This window comes from Chlorocebus sabaeus, chromosome X (assembly GCF_047675955.1).
Source record: "Chlorocebus sabaeus isolate Y175 chromosome X, mChlSab1.0.hap1, whole genome shotgun sequence".
Taxonomy (NCBI): Eukaryota; Metazoa; Chordata; class Mammalia; order Primates; family Cercopithecidae; genus Chlorocebus; species Chlorocebus sabaeus.
The window spans coordinates 142,928,957-142,953,905 of NC_132933.1; the positions used below are offsets into that span (position 1 = coordinate 142,928,957).

The following is a 24,949-nucleotide window of genomic DNA, read 5'->3' on the forward strand; positions in this document are numbered from 1 at the left end:
GGGTCTGAGTCATGTACTCCTGCCTCAGCCAATTGCAGGCCCAGATGCTGTATGATTGGCTTAGAGCAATCTCAGGCACTGTTGATATTAGGGGCTGGATCATTCATTGCTGTGGTGGGGTCTATCCTGTGCATTGTAGGATGTTCAGCACCATCCTTGACCTCTACCCACTGGATGCCAGCAGAACCTATCCCCAGGTGTAACAGTCAAAAAAAATCCCTCCAAATGTTTCCGAATGCCCTGGGTGTAGGGGGAAGGAAGAGGGAATCCTCCTCAGTTGAGACCCACTGGCTTAGGGCAATCAGGTCACCCCAATAAAATGGGTGCTCTGACAGCTTACAAGGAGGGACTGCTCTTGAGAACATCAGAATAGTGTACATGAGGAAAACTCAGTGAAATGCAGCAATACAAAACGATCATTACAAATCAATAAAACCTGTCTCTACATGCATAATTACATTCAGCAAACATTTATTGAGGGTCTACTATATGCTAAGTACTATATAGACAAAACACAATAAAATCTAAATGAGATTATTTAAATTTATTTTTAAACTATAAATAACTAGATCTCTGCTTGGTTCCTTCATTCTCAATCTCTTTTTTACTTTTTATTTTGGAATAATTACAGATTCATAGGTAGTTGCAAGAAATATACAGGGAGGTCTCTGTGAAATGTCTGGAATAAGCAAATCTATAGAGATGAAAAAGCAGATTAGCAGTTGCCAGGGGCTGGGGGTATAGGGGCTGACTGCTAATGAACACGGGGTTTCTTCATGGAGTATTCAGAACTACATAGGGGTGACGGTTGCACAATCTGGTGAATATAACAAAACCCACTAAATTGTACACTTTTATTTATTTTTATTTTTTGATTTTATTTTTTTGAGATGGAGTTTCACTCTGTTGCCCAGGCTGGAGTGCAGTGGTGCGACCTCAGCTCACTGCAGCCTCCGTCTCCCGGGTTCAAGTGATTCTCCTGCCTCAGGCTTCTGAGTAGCTGGGGTTACAGGTGCCCACCACCACGCCCAGCTAATTTTTCTTATATTATTTTTAGTAGGGACAGGGTTTCACCATGTTGGCCAGGCTAGTTTCAAACTCCTGACCTCAAGTGATCCGCCCACCTCGGCCTCCCAAAGTGCTAGGATGACAGGCAAGAGCCACCGTGCCCAAGGTAAATTTTATAGTATGTGGATTATATCTCAATTTTTTTTTTAACGGAAATAATTTTTAGGGCAAATCCAGTTGACCCCATACTCCAAGGCCTCCCCCATGCTGGGGACCGGCACCTGTCCACAGGACAGAGCTCTAAGTGGCAGAAAGAACACGTCTCTTGCAGTGACTATGTGGTCTCCTGGCCCAGCTCCAGGCCGCCTGGAAACACCACACCCAAGCCAGTAGATGCCCTCTTTCCTAGAGCACGGAGCCTCGCGCGGAGGAGCTGCTTGGGGCACCTCCGCCTGCCTCAGAGATCTACCCACTGCAACTGTGTGGCTGGTCACCCCAGGCTTGGTGCAGCCATCTCCCCCGTTCATTCTTAACATCAACATCCCCACCTCCTCCCCATGCTCTCTCTCAGTCCCTTCAGTTTTAAAGAAATGAAAAGAGAACCCTCCAGATGAAAAATGCTGGAGATCCCACAGCTCCATAAGCGGCCTTTCAAGATGTCCTTGCCCTGCATCTGTAGAATTTCTGAGCAAAGGCAGAAGCACTCCACTTCTCTCACCCCTCCTTCCTCCACAGAAGGGAGAACCGAAGGAGGGGTGAGTGAATGGCTCGGAGCATCTTAGGCAGCCTGATCTCTCCCTCCACACACAAACGCGCACACACATACACACACACATTCGAAAGGCCAGGCCAGCTCTCCGGGTTGCTGCATTTTCTTCTGTTCCACTGCATATATGTATACTCTTGACAGTAAATACCTATCAATTGAGAGTATTCTAAGAATTGAAGAATACACTCATAGTAATACATGTTCCCGGTTTCATATACTGGTTCAGGGTTTTTCATATAAATATGTTTGAAATTTGTTCATGGAAACACAGAAATCAGGTCTCTGTTGCATAGTATCTCAGGAACTGATAACAGGCTTGAAACAAATTCAGCCGCTAAAGATGAAGCATTGTAACCAGGTGGATAGAGGTAGCTTAGCAGTTCTCAGCCAAGGGATATTGCCCGCCCCGGGGGCCATTTGGCAATGTCTAGGGACATTTTCGAGACATCTGAGGGTGGGGAGTTTGCTACTAATATCTAGATCTAGTGGGGACAGACCAGGGATGCTGCTAAACATCCTATGCTACGTGTGACAGCCCTAACAACAAGGAATTACCCCACCACCAGGGTTACTTTAGACCAGAGTTGAGAAACCCTGGTCTAAAGTAACACGTTCAGGACTGCTTGAGCCCAGGAGTTGGAGGCTGCAGTGAGCTATAATCATGCCACTGCACTGCACAGCGTGGGCAACGGAGCAAGACCCTGTCTCCAAAAATAAAATAAAACAAAAATAACACTTTCTTGGTTTGGACACCTTTTAGGACACTGCCCATCAGCAACACAGTAACTTGAACAGCTCAACATGTTTCTCTATGTAACCGAGTTACTGAACACACAAAACCACCACCACCAATGAAAGCTTCTGAGTGGGGTTAATAGAAGGATTTTCGGTTGGCCCCAGTGAGTCCTGGCTCCTCCTTAGGTGCTAGTAAGATTCCTCTGCTGCCCTCCTGATTTCACCTGCCTTCGTTCAAGCATTAGTGAAATCCTCTGCACCGTGTTTCCTTCACAATGTCTCTGACACAATCCTTGCCTTTTCTAGCCCTAGTGCCCCGATTGCTCTAATTCAGGCCTGTGTCCACCTGAGAAAACCTCCAATAGTTTCCAACTGGCTTCTTCTCTCAGCAAGCCTACCTCTCCCCACCCCCACATTTGGCTAGCTCATCAACTATGTTTTTGGTAGAGCACATCTGATGCGAATCCCAATGTGAGTGATTCTCCATGCTTGCACAAGAAACGAGGACCCTCTGGGGGTATTGTGAGAAGCCAGGGAGAGGAAAAAAGGTGTAAAATGCTTCGCACAGTACCTGCCTAAGCATGTAATAAATGCCAGCTGCTGTGTTTGTTATATAGACACCAAGATGACCAGATGCTTCCATTCTCACTAAGATAACAATGCACGTGGGGGTGTTAGCTTCCTACCGATGCTGTAACAAATTGCCACAAACCGAGTGGCTTAAAACAATACAAATTTATTACCTTACAGTTCTGGAGGACAGAAGTCCAAAATCAGTTTCACTCGGCAAAAATCAAGGTGTCAGCAGGTCTGCGTTCCATCTGCAGGCTCTAGGGAACAGTCCATTTCCTTGTCTTTTCCAGCTTCTAGAAACCGCCTGCATTCCTTGGCTCATGGCCACTTGACTCCAACCTCTGCTTCCGTTATTACATCTCCGACTCTGACCTCACCCTCCTCCCTCCCTCTAGTAAGGATGCCTATGATGACATCAGGCCCACCTACATAATCCAGGATCATCTCCCTATCTCAAGATCCTTAACTTAATCACATCTGCAAAGTCTCTTCTGCCATGTAAGGTTACTTATTAACAGGCTTCAAGGACTACAACTTGGACATCTTTGAGGGGCCACTATACCACAGTAAGAATTAAACATCAAACAATAATGAATGCAAGATCAAAATAACTAACGGGTATAGCAAGGTGTAAGGGGCATGCACAGTTACCTAGCCAAGGGACAGTCAAGAACAGGCAGGAGACCTGGTTCAACTCTGAAGTCGAACAGATGCTGACCTCAATGGCCATAGGAAGTGAGGCTACTGAGTTAATCTCCCTTGGCCTCAGTTTTATCACATGATCGCCTATACCTCATGCAGCCGTCATGGGCTTTCGATGAAAACATTCATGCAATTCAACCTGAAAAAGCTGATAAAGGAAAAAAGAAAGAAAACATCCATGCAAAAGCCTAGTGTATTCCACACGTGTCCATTACAATCACAGAGCCAAGGGATCCTGGCAGGGAGAAACCTGCAGACAGGAACAGCATGGTGAGGTCTCATGGAAGAGAACACGAGCACAAGGTAAGCCCCACAGCAGCCTGTCTGGTGTTGCCCAAACCCTGGAAGACTGCCTTAGACTCAGAAATTGTGCAACAAACAGTTGTTGAAAGAACAAATGAATGAATGAATGAATGAACAGAGGCAGGATGCTTAAAAATCGTGTGGATTGGGCAGCTGGGTGGCGTTCTGGAAAGAGCACCCAAACGGGGGTCAGACGACCCAGTTCAAGTCCCTTGCCCTTCTAACAGCCAGCAGAACATACCCATTGGCTGTGGCTGTCAAGTAGAAAAAGAAATTTGAATAAGATGATCCTAGCTCTTCCAGCCTCAAAGCTGTGGGACTCTGAGCTACAAGCTCTGGCCTGAGTCTTACCTCCCTTACATGACAGCTCTGGGTCAGTCGAGTTGACTCACTCCCTCATTTATTCCGAACACACCCAGTACTTCCTCAAGGCCAGCACTTTTCTCCTGTTCCCCCTTATCTTGCCCAGATCTTGCTTTTTTTCAAAAAAAGAAAATCCCACACCAAAAAACCAAGCATCAAACTACAAAGTCAACTTATCATTTCTATGGCTGGTAGTTTCCCTGCATGAGTCTTGTGTGGTTTACATTAGTGGTACACTAATATACTAACTGAATATATTAACTCAGAGTACCTTGACCACTTTATGAAAAGGTATTTAACGGCTGGGCGCAGTGGCTCACGCCTGTAATCCCAGCACTTTGGGAGGCTGAGGCAGATGGACCACCTGAGGTAGGAGGAGTTCAAAACCAGCCTGGCCAACATGGCGAAACCCTGTTTCTACTAAAAACACAAAAACTAGCCAGGTGTGGTGGTACACGCCTGTAATCCCAGCTACTTCGAAGGCTGAGGCAAGAAAATTGCCTGAACCCGAGAGGGGGATGTTGCAATAAGCCAAGATCGCACCACTGTACTCCAGCCTGGGCAAGAGCGAGACTCCGTCTTAAAAAAAAAAAGAAAAGGTATTTACCATTGGGCAGAATATATGGGAAGAACACTTTTGCCTCTTTTGTAAAGATTCACTGTCTCTGAGTTGTGTTTACGTGTGCGTCTTGCAGGGTTGTGTGGGTATTATCCTATTGATGGACTGAGTGGATCATCCTATAGATGATCTTGCTTTTCTACTGCTGGAAAAGCACTAGAACCCCTCCCTCACCCAGAAGGATGGGCAAGGACAAAGATAACCCCAGGCTCAAGTGAGCCCACCTTTTCTCTGAAGTGATCATTATCCGAGAAATTGAATCAATCCTGGGATGCCTTGCAACCATTGTTATCTTCACTTCATGTGTCTGTGTGCCACCTCCCAGACTAGCTTGGTCTCCACATACTGTCCCTGCACACAAAAGGCCAAGAATCTCCACAAATATTTCTTCACTTTATTAGATTTAAACGGGGATAACTGAACTCAGTAGAATTTAACTATGCTTTTATTCCATCAGATACGTTTTATTGAATTTCTGGGAAAGACAGACACCACTAGCAAAAGGACCTGGAATGGAAGTCAAGAACCCTACTGTAGGCTCACCAGATGACCATGAACATGCTGCTGACCCATGGTCTCCTAAAGTAGAACCTAACTAGAGATGGTGATATGCATTATTTCCACTTCCCAAATCAGAGTAAAAGGAAGGAGAAGGAAACTTGAAGATTTCCAAACATCCAGGAGCTATTTTTGGAAATGAATTACTTTTCCTTTCACTTTTCTTTGAAAAATAAATAAATAAATAAATAAATAAATAAATAAATAAATAAATGGAAGGAAAGGAAAAGATAGATGTTAGACCAAAAAATAAGGGTTGATGATCTAAATGGAAGAGACGCTTCTTAGAGGGACTGACCTCTTACACCCTTAAAAACAAGATGCTCCCCCATGTTCATACAAACACTATCTATATAACCTTAAAAAAAGAAAAAAGGAGAAATCACTACCTGTTTATCAGAAAGCTTAACCAGGACAGTTTATATAATCCAGAAATAGACTCTGCAGGATAAATATAGCAAACCTCCTATTAGTTAATACTGAATAACTAAATAAAGGTTCCAAGAAGGTAGCAATGATGTTATTTGGCTGTTAAATGGGGATCCAACCTAGCAAATTCCAGAGCTATGGATTGTTTTCCCCTTAAAGCAAAAGAGTCTTCAGAAGACTTGTAAGATACCACAGAATTCCTCCATGAAGCACAGGTCAAATCCCATCTGGTGAGCAAATGGGTCCCCAAAAGCTTATGCCATGACATGATCTTGCTCTTCCACCATCAGCATGATTATTTACACTTTGATCTCAAATGTGATATCATCCACCATACTTAAGCTGCCCAGAGCTGGCATTTCCAGTACCGTACAACTCCACCTGAGCTACAGGAAATGGAACATGAGGTTTCAACCACTCAGTCCATCTATAGGATAATACCCAAACAACTCTGCAAGACACACACGTAAACACAACTGTCATAGACAGTGAAACTTTACCAAGGGGGCAAAAATGCTCTTCCCATATTTTCTGCCCAATGGTAAATACCTTTTCATAAGGTGGTTAAGGTACTCTGAGTTAATATATTCAGTTAATATATAAGTGTGCCACTAATGTAAACCACACAAGACTCATGTAAGGAAACTACCAGCCATAGAAATAAGTTAACTTTGTAGTTTGTTTTTTTGGGTTTTTTTGGTGTGGGGTTTTGTTTTGTTTTGTTTTTTGAGACAAGGTCTCACTGTCACCCAGGCTGGAGTGCAGTGGCACCACCACGGCTCACTGCAGCCTGGATCTCCCCAGCTCAAGCAATCCTCCCAGTTCAGCCTCCTAAGTAGCTGGGACTACAGGCACATGCTACCCTGCCCACGTAATTATTTCATTTGTTTGTAGAGACAGAGTCTCCCTATGTTGCCCAGGTTCATCTTGAACTCCTGGACTCAAGCAATCTTGCCACCTGGGCCTCCCAAAGTGCTGGGATTATAGGCATGAACCACCATGCCTGGCCTAACTTTGCAGTTTTTAACCAAGTTTTTGGGTATGATTCCCAGTAAACCATGAAAATTATATGCACAGTATCAATCTATAGAAACAGCGAATTTAAACTGAAGGTAGGTTTTTTTGTTTTTTGAGACAGAGTCTCACTCTGTTACCCAGGCTGAAGTGCAGTGGCGTGATCTCGGCTCACTGCAACCTCCGCCTCCCGGGTTCAAGCGATTCTGCTGCCTCAGCCTCCCAAGTAGCTAAGACTACAGGTGCACACCACTACACCCGGCTAATTTTTGTGTTTTTAGTAGAGACAGGGTTTCACCATGTTGGCCAGGCTGGTCTTGAGCTGACCTCAAGTGATCCACCCACCTCGGCCTCCCAAAGTGCTGAGATTACAGGCATGAGCAACCACGCCCAGCCAACCGAAGGTAGGCTTATAATCAAACTAAAAAATTGTTTTAAAAATATTGAGATTTTGTATACATCTGTATCCACATCTGTAAAGATGTCTCCTTGTATCTTCGTTGTAACTTTAAAAAGCAGAGTTACAATAAATTCAGGGACGTGCTCTGAGCTGGCACTATCAAATGTTAAACACAACACTGAATGGAATGACTATAAAACTCGAGGAGAGATTTTGTTTACAGCCCTTGGACCATATTTTATGCTATACAGTTTTTACCAAAGTTTATATGAAATGATGTTTAAAGTCAACAATTTTCACTTAACCTACTACATTCATTTATTCCACCACAATTTCATTTTCTTAAAAAGAAAAAAACAAGCTATTATTTATGTGCCTTTCTCCTGTCAGGTCTCTATGTGGAAGCTGTTTGGTGAAAGTCCTCATATTTCTTGAATACCATTTTCCTGTATGTGACTCAAATGCAACTCAAAAAGGGTTTTAACTGTCAGATGCACATGGAGAAAACATTGCCCTCTGACATACAGTTCTTCCCATATAATAAAAGTTAATTACAACTTTAAAGGATAACCCACCACCTATAAAACTCAGCCAGGTTCTGTTTTGAAAGAGGAAGAAGAATGACTATTACAGCCTTCAGCCGACTCCACTTAAATGTTTGTGGCTTGCTGAACATTCCATACATATTTCGGGCAAGGTATTATGGGAGCTGAAGTTCAAGCTGTCCCCTGCTGAATTTTCACTCACTATAAAAACAACATCTCATAAAAGTACACACATGTTTTTACTTTACAAAAAAAAAAAGGTAAAATATCCACTTTTGTTCACTCAATTGACACTTTGAGCATTAGAACGGAGATTTTTTAAAAACCTGTAAGTTATTGTCTGAAAAGTAACAAATCAATTTCTGAAAAAAAGGAATATAGGAAATGTGTCTGAAATACATGGAAAACAAGATTCTCCAAGCTGATTTTTGTATGGTCCATTCACGTCTGTCACAGGTTACACCATTAAAAAGAAAATCCTCACATTGATATCCTTCAGCATGAATCTCCACTCCAATATAACCACAACTGTTTTATATTACTCTTGGAAAGTGAGCCTTAGCCTTTTCTAAGCAAAACACTATTTTAATTAGTTCATTTTCCAGTTGTTTGGGTTTTTAACATATATACAGTATAAAAGGGCACTGCATTCCAAGCAGTTCTACCATTTCCAGAACCATCCAAGGGCTGATCAAACAGCTGGGGCCCTAGCCTTTGGTTAAAATTATAACATGATCTCACCTGATTTTCAAAATAACTAGGCATCTTTTTAACCCATAAAATTGTACTAGAATTGATATAGGTTTCTCAGCCTAGAGGCTTGCAATATTCAGTGAGAATGTTAGGGAACCACGATCTTTTTGTTTTGCTTTCTTTTGTTTTCCCCTGCTTGGACTCAGAGAAATCTTCAAACAATTCAGCAGCTTCTCTCCTCAAAAGTTTATTTTCAGACGCCAGTGCCATGCAGGTAGGAGGAAGCAGGCACAATGTCACTACACTGGGCCTCTGCAAGTCTTCAAATCACTGGGAAGCCTGTGGTGTTTCCTTTTTGGCACTCAGGCCCTGGAAGGAGAGTTGCTCTAGAGAGAACAAGACATCAGATAACCTGTGGAAACACTTGATGTCCACAGAATTCCCAATTCCACACAAAATGCGTCTCTGTAAAAGCAGCTGAACAATTGAAACCCGTAGACAATCGAGCGAAAAGTTAAGGAAAAGCTTCATTACATGAAATTAATTAAATGAAATCTGGTAGTGCTTTTAGAAGAGTCAGTTTTTACTTGATTGGGTTTTTATACGTGAATAAGACAGCTTTGTACCCCATGCATATCTTTCACAAAAAGGAAACTTAAAATACAACTCTTGTTTTTCGTTTATTCCAAAAGCATATGGGACTAATCATATTGCATTCTGGCTGCAGTACAGAAGGCTATTTCAAACAGTTTTAACTCACGAGTTTTAAGGCGCTAAAGAGCAACTAGAGTTTGGGAACAGACTTCTCCAACTCCAAAAGGGTTGGGAATCCCTCAAGGGCCCGTCTGGCATCAGGTTTTGGATGGAAACCAGCCTGAACCCGCCAGACAGGGAACCCGCACCCCAAAGCTGGGGCGCACGTTTGTGATCCAAGGTGACAGCTCATCTCGCCACCGCGGGGCTGGGGACACCTGCAGAACCAGGGCCGGGGCAGTGGGCCGCAGACGCCCGGGACCGGGATGGGCGAGGCTGCCGCAGAGAAAGGAAAAGAGGGCCATCTGTCAGCCCCAGGAGAGGAAATTCCAGGCGCCCAGTTCCCAGGCGCCGGACAGCGGGTGACGTGAGGGAACCGAATGAGAGGGTCCGCCCAGCGGCGAGGGACCGGTAGGCGGCCGGCCTCGGCGCTCAGAGGACTCGAGGCCTGGAGAAGGGGCACCTCTATTCTTGGTCAGAGCCCCGGGAGTCGGGGTATTGGGAGGGCGGATCCTCTCCCCGACCCCGGGAACCAAAGATCTCCACCCAGCCCAGAGGGCCTCCTAGTGTCTCCGATCCTCTCCCTGGGCCCAAGGGATGGGGGCGCCTCGATCGTAGCCTGGACTGGAGCACTCCAGGGAGTCCCCTGGTTTCGGGGATGGAGGCGCTCCGAGCTCTGCCCGGGCCCGGGGGTTCTCGGCGGCCCCGCGCTGGGCGGGGCGTGTCCCCAGCGCATCCGCGGTGGCGCCGGCCGGCGGCCCGGGTCGTAGCGCCCGCGCCGGGTCTGGCGCCCCCAGCCGGCCCGCTTACCGGTCGCGGGGGTCGATCCACGACGTCTGGCGCGTGTTGTGGTCAATGTAAAAGACGCGGCCGTCGTAGTCTCGCGCCTCCTCCCAGCCGGCGGGCAGCGGCAGCTCCGCGCTCTCCCGGGCCCGCGGCTGCGGCGCGGAGGGAGCGGGGGGCGTGGGGACCGCGGCGGGGGGGCGCCGGCGGCGGCGGTTCCCGCTGGGGCTGCGCGGACGGCGGCGGCTCCCGCGGGGCCTCGCGCGGCTGTCCCCGCCGTCGCCGCCGGCCGCCGCTCAGCCAAGGCATGACGGCGCGGGCCCCGCCGCCGCCCGGCCGCCCCGCGCGCGCCGCCTCCTCCGCCAGCACTAAGGCCCGGCGCCCGGGGCGCGGGGGCGGCCGCGGGGAGCCGCCCGCCGCTCCCGGCGCATCCTCTGCCCGGCGCCCGTGCACCGGCGTCCGCCCGCCCGCCCTAGCGAGCCGCTGCCCGCGCCGCCCACTCCGTTCGGGTAGCCCAGGTGGCCGCTGCACGCGAAGTCACAGCCCGGGAGCCGCCGCCGCAGCTGCCGCCGCTGCCGGCCGCCTCTCCGTTCCCGCGGCGCGCCCGGCCATCTTCGTTCCTCGGCGCGGCCCGGGCGAGCAGGGGCTGGGCGTTCGCAGGCCCCGCCTCCGGCCGTCCCGCCCCGTTCTCACCCAGCCCCCGCGGCTCCTCCCACGCCGGCTGCTCCTCCCGAATCTCCCACGGAGGCTCTCCCTCCTCCTGCCGCCTCTGCTTCTCCACCCACTCCCGCTGCTCCGCCTCCCCCAGCCCCGCGTCCTCCGCGGCTCTCCGTCGCCGGCTGCTCCGCCTCCAGTCTCCCTCGGGGTCCTCCTCGACGCTCGACTCCTCGACCCCACCCCACCCCCACCCCTCTGCCTGCTCCTCCCCCTCCGCCGTCCTCCCACTCCGCGCGCTCCTCCCTCTCTCCCTCCCGCTCCACCACCTTCCTCCGGCCTCGGGAAACCGCATGGAGGCCAGGATGGGCGCCGCCGCGTCAGTCCGCCCCCGGGCCCCCGCGTAGAGGAAGGCGGGCGGAGAGGACGACGCCCTACCCGGACTGCGGGCGCGGCCTGCCTGGGGTGACTCCTCGGGCGCAAACAATTCCCGAGAGAGCGGGCAGTCCCCTCCTTTCACCTGCTCCCGGGCTCTGGCTGTCTGGGGAGACCCTCTGTGCACTTTGGGGGAGGCTGCGCCCTCGGTCTCCCACACAACCCGTCTGGTCCCGCGAAGGTGGGAAAAGCCCGTGAAGGCGGGGCCGAGGGAGCTGAGGAGCTGGGGGAGCCCGCGGCCGGTCCTCTCGGGCGGCGGAGGGAGGACTCCTCTGGAAGCGGGCAGCTGGGCAGGTGGTCACTTAGCGTCCCCGCCAGGACAGCCCTAGAAGGGCTAACCTGGGTGCCCACACTAGGCAGGAGCTCCTTGGCCTTCCCTGAGCTCTTCATCCGGTTTGTGGGGTCTGATCGTTTGAGCGGAGACCCAAATAGACCGTTGTTGCTGAGGAGGAAGCCGGGTCAACTCCTAAAACTTTCAGCCTAGACGGGAACTTCTGTTTCACTGGCTCCCAGCTGGGGAAGCTGAAGCTCCAGAGTTGGGGCTGTGTCTTGCCCTAAATCCCCTACCTACTTCGTGCTCCAGACCCACAGCCACAACACGTTATGCCAGGAAATGCAGGACAGTATCGGGGAGATTTTTAAACAGTTACAGTGATACAAAAATAACTGGTAGAGCCTGATTGAAATCCAGATACATAGGGGAAGAGACTGGAGGAAAATGTCCCGAAATGCTCACAGGAGTTTGCATTCCTTTGGCGGGATTTTAAAAAATGATTTGCCTTCCTATTTTTTGTAAAATGGTAATATTACTTTTATGAGGGGAAATGTGTTTTTAAAAAAGAACACTTTGGGAGGCTGAGGTGGGAGGATCTCTTGAGCCGGGGAGGTCGAGGCTGCAGTGAGCCATGTTTGCACCGCTGCACTCTAGCCTGGGCGACGGAACAGAGACCCTGTCTCAAAAAAAAAAAAAAAAAAAAAAAAAGAAGGAGAAGGAGAAGAAGGTGAAGATGTGAAGGTATAGCGACATTAAAGAAACTATCCAAGGAAGGCCTTTCCTCTCCCTCCTCCCACTACAACATAGAAACTTTCTTGCTCCCCAAGTATCTATCTACCCCTACCTGAATGTTCTATGTCATAAATTACGCCACATGAGTCCTTTTAGTTAAACATGTGTGATTATTACATGTCCAAGGGAAAGAGTGGGAGGGTCAAAAAAGCAAATACTTCATGATGTCGCATGTGCCAGGGAATGCCCCAAGTGCTGAGTGTCCCTGCTCTGACATCTTCCCTTCCGATTGGCATGATTTATCGCCAATGGGGCTGCCACTGCCTTCTTACCTTACCACCCAACATGGCCGTCCTGAAGCTGCGTTTCCACCCTCCCTGTCACCTGGTCCTTTTAGAATCTCACAAATCTGGACACAACTCTATCACTCGAAAGTACTTTGAATGGGGCTAGGGCATATTGGAGTAAAACCAACTTCTGCAGAGAGAGGGTGGAAAGAGGATAACACATATACCACACATCAAAGGACTCAGAAGGAAAGGCAAGATGAAAAAAGCATCAGGTAGAGCAAGGGGTGGGGGAAACTGCATCCAATTAGGAGCTCAAAGAAGCCAGCGCGCAGAGGAGTCTTCACTGTAGGTGAAAGATCTCTACCCGTTCAGGCGGGCAGCAAATAGTGGACCTCCCACGCGCAGACACTGTGCTGGGTGTAGGCATGCTGCAGAGAAGAGGATAGTCTGTGCTCCAGCCTGCACTCCCTTGGGGACCAAACACAGAAATAGGCCCTTGTAGGCCGGGCACGGTGGCTCACGCCTGTAATCCCATCACTTTGGGAGGCCGAGACGGGTGGATCACGAGGTCAGGAGATCCAGACCATCCTGGCTAACACAGTGAAACCCCGTCTCTACTAAAAATACAAAAAATTAGCCAGGCGTGGTGGCAGGCACCTGCAGTCCCAGCTACTCGGGAGACTGAGGCAGGAGAATGGCGTGAACCCGGGAGGCAGAGTTTGCAGTGAGCCGAGATCGCGCCACTGCACTCCAGCCTGGGCAATAGAGCGAGACTCCATCTCATAAAAAAAAAAAAGAAAGAAAGAAAAAAAAAAAGAAAAACAGAAGGAAAAGAATAAAAAGAAAAAGAAAAAGAAAGAAAGAAATTGGCCCTTGTAATACACTTGTGATTTGTCCACAAATGAAGCCAGGGTGCCAACCTCAATCTGGGGACTCACAGGAGGCTTTGTGAGACCAAAGGGAAGATGGCTCAGATGAGGAAACTGAGGCTCAGGTGTTCAGATTCCCAAGTTCTGAGCTCTTGCCCCTTGGCACATGGAGCTGCTGTCATGAAATTGTTTACTTGTATAGCAGGTGCTGGGGCGGGCTCCCTTCTTTTGGAGTATTGTGAAGATGACCCTTCACTAACAGAAATATTTGAGAGATTACGCCCATCCCCAGGAGCCGACCGTCCAGTTTCCTTGCCTTAGTGGGACAAACTCGAATGCCCTTGACACCCCAGAGCTCCCCATGGGATCAGGCTGAGGCTGGACTTCTCTGGAAATCGTAGCTTTGCCAGCTCCTCCCCAGCCCGGTCCCACCTCCCTTACCTGTGTAAGCATACCTCCAATCAGCTGCTCACTTGAGAACCCCCATCTCGGCATCCTTTCTAAAGAGACTGACCTAAGATAGGATCCTGCACACTTGCTGTCATCTAAGCACTTAGCAAATACAAGCTCATTTAATCACGGTAACATCTAGAGGCATTCCTACTGTGATTTGCACATTAATAGAGGCGAAAGGAGTGTGACATGGCATGCCAAAGAAGAGAGACTGGAGACCCTCACTGAGAAAACTTCATCCACATGCCCACCCACTGCCTCTGGACACTCTCTGCCTGAGAGAACAGAAGTGGGGCTATTGCATTTGTCTTCCTAAAAGGAGCTGAACCAGAGAGGAAGAGGCCAGCGCTTGGGGTGACCAAGACCAAGACCTCTCTATTATACCATTAGTCCTTTTCCACTTGTGTGCAATGTTAGCCCCAGGCGTCTGCTGATCGTCCCTAAAGACTTGTGATTGGAGATGGGAAGGAAGAGAAATTGGTAGGGGTGTGAAGGGACTCTTGATTTCCCAGCTTTGCCATAAATTGGGATCTCTCTCTCTCTCTCTCTCTCTCTCTCTCTCTCTCTCTCTCTCTCTCTCTCTCTCTGTGTGTGTGTGTGTGTGTGTGTGTGTGTGTGTGTGTGTGTGTGTGTGTGTGAATTGTTAGAGAGAATAAGGCCTGTCTTTCTTACAGTCAAGCGGGGCTTTCCATATCGGACTAAAAACCACATGCACACACACAACACTGCAGGGTGAAGGAGTCTTGAGTCCTAACTGAATGCACAATTCCACATTCTTTATTTCCTCCGCATTAAAACCACAGCCATGCCAACAGCAAAAGCACCAACATTGTAGTGCTCCATCCTCCCACCAAGACTTCACATGGAAAAGCAGCTCAGGAAAAATCCACTTAGGCTCTGGGGAAAGGAGATGCAAATGCTTTTGTTCTCCTCCCAGACCCTCTGGGAAATCCCCTTTCTGAAGCTGTTACAATGCACTGATCTCTAACTTGCAGAACACTTTCCTTAAAATGATGGTTAAGGAGTAACTCCAACAAGGACAGAGTCTGAAGATTTTTACTGTTAGATTCTGCCTCCTCTCCCCAGCCCTCACCTAAAGGATAAGATTTATTTGTGAAAAGGAAAGTGCAAAATTGGATATATACACATTCAGTACTTGATAAGCGTCTAGAAAAGGAAAATCTGTGAAGGCTACAATCATCAAGTGTAAAATGAGAAAAATAAATACCGCCAGAGAAGTCTTGCCTACCTTGTATAAACAATCAAGTGTTCTAGGAAGCGACACGTTGGGTAATTCTACACATTGTGCTAAGAGGAAAACGGAAATGGGCCGGATTAGGTCTGAAGAAGAAATGGTTCATTGTTTGGCATTCTTTAAATGCTGGAATAATTACTCAATTATGGGTGTTTCTCATATATTTAAATAATGCAAATCCACAAGCACTGGAAGAGATTAGAAGATGTTGTTCTTGTTCATTCCTGTCTTGCTGGTTTAGGGGCATCAAAGGAAGGGTAAATTGCAAAGATCCCTAAGGGGACCTCTCCCCAGGCTCAGGAGTTGGAATAGGGACAGGGTGAGGTTATTTCTTGGTGTTTTATTTCATGGCTTTATGTAAAGACATAAACTTTAGGCACTTATTTGACTTATATTCCAAAAAGTCACTGTTTAGATTTCGTGTGTGGACGGGGAGCACTTTTCTCAACTGGGACTTTCCTTGATTTGCGTAGATGCGTCCATTTTGAAAATTCAGATTTTTCTCATGTCCTAATCTTCCACTCCAAAGACATGCAGGGTATTCCCAAAGCGTCCACTGTGTGGATAAACCTGCCAGTCTGCATATGGTTCATTTTACGCTTAATTCCTGTGTCTGGATGCGCATCACAAAAAAAAAAAAAATCATCCTTGGCATCAGTAAACGGCTGTCATGCTTTAGGCACATTGCATTTGTGCCTGGGTGATTAAAATTCAGATTTTTTAAAAATGTAGACCAATTTCTCTCCCAAACTTAGAAAACTCAGAGCCACTCACTTTCTTCCTCTCCAGGTCTCCTCTTTCAACCTTACACTTTTACTTATTTTCCTCCCCTTCCCATGGGGTCTGTTCAACAAAATGTGAAGGGGCCAATTCAAAATGTGTTCCAAGCACACCATAATTTTAGGAAGAGGCAGCGGCCGTGAGCCAGCACACTACACTGCTTCCTCCTGGCTGGCTTCTCTCTTATTTAGGATTAGGGCTCTGGTCCCCTGCGTATTTGAAAAAAACAGATCCTTAAAACTGCAGACCTCTGCTTTATGAGCCAGGCAGAGCAGCTCAGAAGTCTCAGGCTCGCAGAGACAAGAAGGAAAATTTATCTCTCTCAGAAATGAGCAATCTTTGTTTTTCATTTGGTGACACTAGCATTAAAATTAGCTTCTCTTGTAACATGAATGGAACTGTTTCTGGACACAGGTAACCAAGATGATTGTTATATATCAGTGACTCAACTGGGGGGGGTGATGGTGTCCCTGTCCCCCAGGGAACATTTGGCAATGCCTGGAGACATGTTTGCTTGGCACAACTGGGAGAGTGGTGCTCCTGGCATCTAGTGGGTAAGGCCAGAGATGCTGGCACACATCCTGCAGTGCCCACAACAGCCCAGCACCAGAGAATGCTCTTCCCCAAATGACACCAGTGCTGAAGTCAAAAAACCCTATGAGATATATATAATTTATTTTTATTATTATTTTTTGAGACAGGGTCTTGCTCTGTTACCCAGGCTGGAGTGCAGTGGTGCAATCACGGTTCTCTGCAGCCTCCAACTCCCAGGCTCAAATGATTCTCCCACCTCAGTCTCCTGAGTAGCTGGGACTACAGGCATGCACTACCACACCCGGTTTATACGTATTTGTAAAAAAGGAGTCTCACTATGTTGCCCAGGCTTGTCTCAAACTCCTGAGCTCAAATGTGTAATTTATGAGAACATTTATACTGCCCAAGCTTTATAGTGGGAAAACAAGGCTTGGAGAATGTAAGTAACTAGCCCAGTATGACCTGGCCAGTGCTAAAATGCATCAGCCCTAAGACTGAAGCCCAGCTATCCCATTTGACCTCCTGTATTCATCAGCACTGTACAGAAAAATAGCTCCAATATATATATCCAAACTCTCTCTCTCTCTGTTTCTCTCTCTCACACACACACACACACCACACACACACACACACACACACACAGAGAGAGAGAGAGAGAGAGAGAGAGAGAGAGAGAGAGAGAGAGAGATTTATCATAAAGAATTTGTTCATGGAATTATGGAGGCTGATAAATCCCAGGATCTGCAGTTGGCAAGCTGGAGAGCTGATGATGGCACAGTTCCAGTCCAAGTCTGACAGCCTGAAAACCAGGAGAGCTGATGGTGTCAGTTCCAGTCTGAAAGTGAGCAGGCTTGAGATTCAAGAGGAACCAATGTTTCAGTTTGAGTCTGGAGGCAGGAAAAGCCCAACATTCCAGTTCAAGCAGTCATACAGCAGGAGCACCCTCCTACCCAGCCTCTGTGGTGTGGTCCAGCCAGGCCTTCAACTGATTGGGCAAGGCCCACCGACACTGAGAAGGCAATCTACTTCCCTCAGTCTACAATTCAAATGTGGATATCATCCAGAAACACCCTTACACACACACCCAGAGTAATGTTTGACCAAATATCTGGGCACCCCATGGCCCAGTGGCCCAGTCAAGTTGACACATGAAATTAACAATCACACCTCCTGACTTTATAACTAGTTGTTCTTTGTTTCTATGACTCTTTCTTTCTTTTTCTCTCTTTTTTTTTCCAGACAGTGTCTCACTTTGTCACCTAGGCTGGAGTGCAGTGACACAAACATGGCTCACTACAGCCTCAACTTCCTGGGCTCAAGCAATCCTCCCCGCTCAGCTTCGTGAGTAGCTGAGACCACAGGCACAAGCCACCATGCTTGGCTAATATTTTAACTCTTTGTAGAAATGGGGTCTCACTATGTTGCCCAGGCTGGTCTCAAACTCCTAAACTCAAGCAATCTGCCCACCTTGGCCTCCCGATGTGCTGGGATTCCAGGCGTGAGCCACTGCACCTGGCCTGTTTCTAGGACTCTTTCTGCTCACAGTGTGGGTCGTGGACCAGCAGCGGCAGCATCACAGGGGTGCTCATTGAAATGCCCACCCCAGGGCCGTTAGTTTGAGAAGCATCATATTACACCCCATGGAAGAGGATGGTGTGGGGGTGTAGGCATCTAAAAAAACTTACCTTACAATATCGATTCACAGAGCCATCTGGGTAGTATCTGCCTAACTTCACCTCATAATCAAGAGGGATTTATTTATCATTTAAAAGGTGCCGAGCCCTATGCCAATCCTTGAGCAAAGTGTAATCACAAACCACTTTCACACTTGCTCTGCATGATAAGCACATTGAAGAGCCTGGATCTGTTTGTGACTCAGCTTTAGGCTTACACAGTAATGTACAGTCCAATTTCCCTGGTCCAGAAGTAGAAATGGACAAGAAGCCAGCTGCAAGCCAACCGCACTGTAACAGAGCTTGATTTTTGCCTTAGCTTCCTATGCATCTCCCCTGCCTGATGTCCCAACCCAGGGTCAGCTACACAGTTTGTGCTCTACATTTTGCAGTGCAAAGTGAAAATGCAGGACCCGTTGTTCCAAAAAAAAAATCCCAAGAATGTCCAGATGGTAACAGTGGACCACTAAAATAAGCACGGGCCCTTTGGAGCACAGTACCCTGTACGATTGCACAGGCAGCAGCCTTTGAAGCCGGCTCTGTCCACCTTTCACTTCTAGTCAGATGACCTTTGAAAATTCCAAAGAGACAAGAATTTTCAGTGACAGCAGAGGAGATTGTTTTGGGAAAAGGGGCTCTGTCCCTGCAAATCAAACTACTTGCTGCCCAAGCCTTCTCTGCCAGCCCAGTTACTTCCCCAAGGTCAGCATGACCCCATTGGCAGGAAGAACCTCCACTGCTCTTGACTCTCTTGGTTCCCTGGTGCTGCGGGTTGAATTGTGCTCCCCCACCCAAAAAAAGGATACGCTGAGGGCCTAGCCCTGGGTACATGTGGATGTAGCTTTATTTGGAAATGGGGTATTTGTAGATGCGGTGACTTAAGATGAGGTCATACTGGAGTAGGGTGGGCCTTGAATCTAATATGTCTGGTGTCATATCATAAGGGAGGGCAGAAGGAACGCAGACACCAGGGTCACGTAAAAATGAAGGCAGAGATTGGAGTAATGCGGCCACAAGCCAACGAATGCCAAGGATTTCTGGCAAGCACCAGAAGCTGGGAGAGAAGTATGGAACAGATTCTACCCTGCAGCCTTCAGAGAGAGAGTGGCCCTGCCTCACACCTTCATTCCAGACTTCTGGCCTCCAGAACTGTGAAAGAATCAATTTGTGTTGGTTTAAGCCATCAGTTTGTGGTCCTTTGTTACAGTGGCGCTAGAAAACTAACATGCCTGGAAACTTGCCCCCAGACTCCTGCTGCTGCTTCAGTAGGGAACAGAGTCTATAGAACTCTGTTCACAGGGTCCCAATCAGTGCTGGGAAATCGCAGGAAACAGAAGCCTGCCATGAAAGCCCCCAGAGATCCCACCAAACCCAGGAGCCCCAGACATGACATGCTGGACCTCTCACGTACATGCCATAAACTGTAGCAGCCGATATCCAGTGTAGACCAGAGGCAAACCAGAAATGCTCACATTGGTCATGAGTGCCCAAAGTTCAGATTTACCTTGGATCCCTGGCTATCCAACTTGCAGATGAGCAAAGTGGCTCTTTATAGAAGCATTCCAGATAATCCTAAAGGAGTGATGAAATTAGAGTTAGAATGAACAAACAGAACTTACAAGGATTGACTAGACCTCAGCTTTGAGCATCACTGGCTGCTAACATCACAAAAAGAAAGATGGCCAGACCCAGTCTACGATACTTTATTACAAACGGAATGAACTAAGACACCAGGATTTCTCACAGTAGCACATCATGTCTCTCTCTCTCTCTCTCTCTCTCTTTTTTTTTTTTTTTTTTTTTGGACAGAGTTTTTGCTCTGTTACCTGGGCTGCAATGCAGTGGCGCAATCTCCACTCACTGCAAACTCCGCCTCCTGGGTTTAAGTGATTCTCCCACCTCAGCCTCCCAAGTAGCTGGGATTACAGGCACCCGCCACCACACCTGGCTAATTTTTGTACTTTTAGTAGAGACGGGGTTTCACCATGTTGGCCAGGCTGGTCTCGAACTCCTGACCTCAGGTGATCCGCCCGCCTCAGCCTCCCAAAGTGCTAGGATTACAGGCATGAGCCAATAACCCCTACTGAATTTGTGTTTGTGCTTACTTGTTAATATCTCTTTTCCCCTACTCGACTAGAACAGAGTGGTTCTCAACGAGGTGATTTTGCCCCCCCAGAGACATTTGGCAATATCTGAGACATTTTTGATCGTCAAGACTATGGAGAGAGAAGAGGCAGTGCTGCTGGCATCTAGTGAGTAGAGGACACTGATTGTAGGCTGCTAAACCTCATTCAAGGCACTGGACAACAAAGACTTACCAGCCTAAAACGTCAATAGCACCAAGGCTGAGAAATCCTGGGAAAGAAGCAACAGGAGGAAAAGAGCCATGTTTCATTCTCCACTGTCTATCTGCAAAGAGCAGGTAATCAAGATATATTTCTTAAATGAATAAAGAAGTATCTTGTTAATCACTAACATCACACCTTCTTGTCAATAAATGACCTCAAAATCAGTGACCACGACTCAGACAAAGTCATTCGAGGTATCCAAAGTTGAATATTATTTGGAGTATTCATAAAAAGATATCTTCCTGCTGTCGTCACAAAAAGAGAGACAGGAGACATGATGTGCCTTTGGGGAAGAAAACACCACCACCTACAAGAAAATCCTGCCCCCAAACCCAAATCTGATTAAAGCCTCTAGAAAGATTCCACAGATTCCAAAGGCCTTCATTAGCAAATAGAAAGGACATTTATCTATCTATCTTAGGATTCCTTTAAGCGCAAAGGTCTTTAGAGCTGGAGGGAAAAATACACATCTTAAGAACCGGATAAATACAAAATCTCAAGTGATCTATGCTGTCAGCCTACAAATGTCCAGGTGTATGTAGAAAAATCAATAATGCGTATGACTTAAAACTAAGGGTCAGGGGGCCTTGAGAACACTTCCCGTAAATGATGGCATCAGGGGCATAGCAATTATGAGTAGGGCTCAAGTATCCCATTAGGGTCATTGACAAGAATTTAGTCAGGGTCCAGCCCAAATATTGGGTGTGTATACCGGCTCAGTTACTAGGATGGTAACGATCAGCTGTAAGAGGGTGAATCTTTCAGTTCCAGGAGGATTTAGGGAAAGTATAGAAACTCTTAAGAGAATCAAAACTATAGGATTCATATTCGGAATGCAGAAAGAATCTGTGCATATTTGATGTTCCATGTATTCATAAAGTTTAAAAGAATTTCTAAGCTTTGGAAATCACTGTAAAATGTATCATTGAGTAATCTTGTGATCTTAGTTGAAAACTATTTTTTTTCTTGTCACTGACTTGAGGCTCAAGAAAACTAAATTATATAGAGTGTTGGAACATTTTAAGAGAACTTAAGTTTCACCATGTCAATTTAATTCATTAAATTTAAAAGAGTTATTTGTAAACTTGGGAATGTATTTGTTTATTGAGACAACTGAAGTAATTAAGAAGGGAATTGAGTGCAGTCTGTTACAAGTTTGAAATATATTTTAAAATGCACGAAGGTGTTTAAATTTGTAAATAGGGTCAAGTATTTTCCAAAAGCCTCTTAAAAGTGGTTGCTATTATTTGCTAGACTTAAAATAGAATTTAAAAAGAAAAGAGAATAATAAGATTTCTAGACTGAACTTAAAAGGTTAAGGGAAAACTAGGCATTAGAACTCGTAACTCAAATAAATTGACTGTGAAATTTGTAAACCTGAATAAATCCCTTTTTGTGCACACACAACACTCTTGAAGGCTATGATCAACACTTCCGAAAGGTCGTACAATGTCCAGATTAATGTGCTCATGTAAAAAAGTTACAAACTTATCTTTGCAATCCTATGTCAATAATGGCAAACCATACTGAAATACCAAATTGAAATAGCATGTTGTTTACCAGATAAATTCCACCCTAACTCAGAAAGCTTGCTCACCTCTCCAGAGTCTACTTGAAGCTGATAAGATCTGATATGATGCAAGTTGCCTTCCTGGTAAGGTGCTTGTGTTTTTGTTTTTGCACAATCTGAATCTAACTTTCTGTTCTTGTTTTACATTATCTCCTGTTTATAGATTTGTGTGTGTGTGTGTGTGTATTTGTGTGTGATTTGGTTGTCATCTCAATAAGCTATTTCATCACTAACCAACTGATTTATGCTCCTTGTAAAGGATCAGCTTAACTCTGTCACTTTAGCTAGGAGGTGTTGATGGAAGGTCCTAATAATGCTGTTTGCAGCCATATGTGCTTTGGAAGTTACCGAGCTCTGACTGGCTGAATTCCACTGTGGTCTAATTGTGGCCAACAAAGTGAGTCAACCATTCTCTGTGGTCCACAGAGCAGCACCATCAGCATCCTCATTAAAAATGGGGATCCTCGGCCGGGCGCGTTGGCTCACATCTGTAATCCCAGCACTTTGGGAGGCCGAGGCAGGCAGATCACGAGGTCAAGAGATCCAGACCATCCTGGCCACCATGGTGAAACCCTGTCTCTACTAAAACTACAAAAATTAGCTGGGCGTGGTGTGTGCACCTGTAGTCCCAGCTACTTGGGAGGCTGAGGCAGAATTGCTTGAACCTGGGATGCAGAGGTTGCAGTGAGCCAAGATCGCGTCACTGCACTCCAGCCTGGCAGCAAAGTGAGACTTGGTCTCAAAAAAAAAAAAAAAAAAAAGTTGGGGGGGATTCTCAGGCCACACCCCAAACCTACAGAATCAGAATCTGCTCTTTAAGAAGCTCCTCAGAATCAGAACCTGCTCTTTACCAAGCTCCTCAGGTGATTCCCATGCACATTAAGTTGAAGAAGCCTTGATGAAGAAGGGGAGAAATGGGTGGGGCTAATAAAAAGAAGCATCAACCTAGACAAAAGTTCGGGTAACAGTAATCACTGTTTCAGTGATGTGTTGCTTGAGTTTTATGCTCAACACAGTGCATAGTAGCATTTATTTGTTCTACTTTTATTTTATTCTGTTTTTGAGACGGGGTCTTGTTCTGTTGCCCAGGCTGGAGTGCAGTGGCACAAACATGGCTCACTGCAGCCTCAACCTCCTGGGATGAAGCTATCATCCCACCTCAGCCTCTCATGTAGCTGGGATCACAAGCACGTGCCATCAAGCCTGGCTAATTTTTAAAAAATTTTTTTGTAGAGACAGGATCTCAGTTTGTTATCCAAGCTGGTTTTGAACTCCTGGGCTCAAGCAGTCCTCCCACTTCGGCCTCTCAAAGTTTTTGGATTACAGGTGTAAGCCACTGCACTCAGCCTTATTTTATTTGTGTTTGTGGTGTGTGTGTGTGTGTGTGTGTGTGTGTGTGTGTGTGTGACGGAGTCTCACTCTGTCGCCCAGACTGGAGTACAGCGGCGTGATCTCGGCTCACTGCAGCCTCCGCCTCCTGGGTTCAAGCAATTCTCTGCCTCAGTCTCCCGAGTAGCTGGGATTACAAGTGACCACCGCGACACCCGGTTAATTTTTTGGATTTTTAGTAGAGACAGGGTTTCACATCTTGGCGAGGCTGGTCTTGAACTCCTGACCTCATGATCCACCCACCTCAGTCTCCCAAAGTGCTGGGATTACAGGCATGAGCCACTGTGCCCACTTGCCTGCCTGCCTGCCTTCCTTCCTCTCTCTCTCTCGCTTTCTTTTCTCCTTCCTTCCTCTCTCTTTTCTTTCTTTTCTCCTTCCTTCCTTTCTCTTTCGTTATTTCTTTCTCTTTTTCTTTTCTTCTCTTTGTTCCTTCTCTCTGCCTTTGTTTGTTTGTTTGTTTGTTTTGTTTTGTATTGAGATGGAGTCTCGCTCTGTTGCCCAGGCTGGAGTGTAGTGGCGTGATCTTGGCTCACTGCAAGTTCCACCTCCCAGGTTCACACCACTCTGCCTCAGCCTCCCGAGTAGCTGGGACTACAGGTTCCCGCCACCATGCCCAGCTAATTTTTTTTTTTTTTTGTATTTTTTAGTAGAGACGGGGTTTCACCATGTTAGCCAGAATGGTCTTGATCTCCTGACCTCGTGATCTGCTCACCTCGACCTTCCAAAGTGATGGGATTACAGGCGTGAGCCACCGCGTCCCGCCTCTCTCTGCCTTTTTTGAGACAGCATCTCACTATGTTGCCCAGGCTGGACATAAACTCCTGGGCTCAAGTGATTCTCCCACCTCAGCCTCCTGAGTAGCTGGGACTCCAGGCACATGCCACTGTGCCCAACTCTTGATTTTTTCTAACTAGTTATAAACATAAAAAATATTGTTTTCACACTATGGGTTGTTTTTTTTTTCACAGTATTTTAAAAATCTAACTAAATGGTGAATTTTTTTTAAAGGTTCCAAATGTTGGCAAGGGCACGGGAAAGCAGGAATTCCAGGGAATGTGAAGTGGTGCATTTTTGGGGGCTGGCAATGGGGCCTCACATATATATCAAACACCTTACAAATGTTCATACTCTTTGACCATTCCTAGGCATTTATCCAAGGAAAATAACCAGAGATGTGCATAAACATTAATGGGCAAGGATATTCATCATAGCATTATTTATAGTATTGAAAAATTGGAACCAGACTCCAACTTGCAGTTCTGGCAACTGGGCAGATTGGGTAATAATTCCCCTACCCTCCATATTTCTCTAAGCACATAGGCATGCTGTATAAAATAGAATACCAATATCAAATACACAGACAAGCTAGGAAGAAAAATCCCTTTCCTCGGTCAGAAGGAGGTTGTATCCCAACTTAGACACTCACCATTAAGGGCTGAGGTTTTC

The 24,949-nt window shown here is 46.8% G+C and overlaps 1 protein-coding gene across 1 annotated transcript in view; it reads right to left on the reverse strand.

The window, feature by feature from the left end:
• Positions 1-10,571, reverse strand: part of WWC3 (WWC family member 3) — a 128,842-nt gene extending 118,271 nt beyond the window's left edge. The window contains 2 exon segments of the mRNA XM_073013879.1: positions 10,275-10,447; positions 10,449-10,571. Coding sequence (XP_072869980.1) covers positions 10,275-10,447; positions 10,449-10,556 — 281 coding nt within the window. The 5' untranslated portion in view covers positions 10,557-10,571.
• Between the last annotated feature and the right edge of the window lie 14,378 nt (positions 10,572-24,949).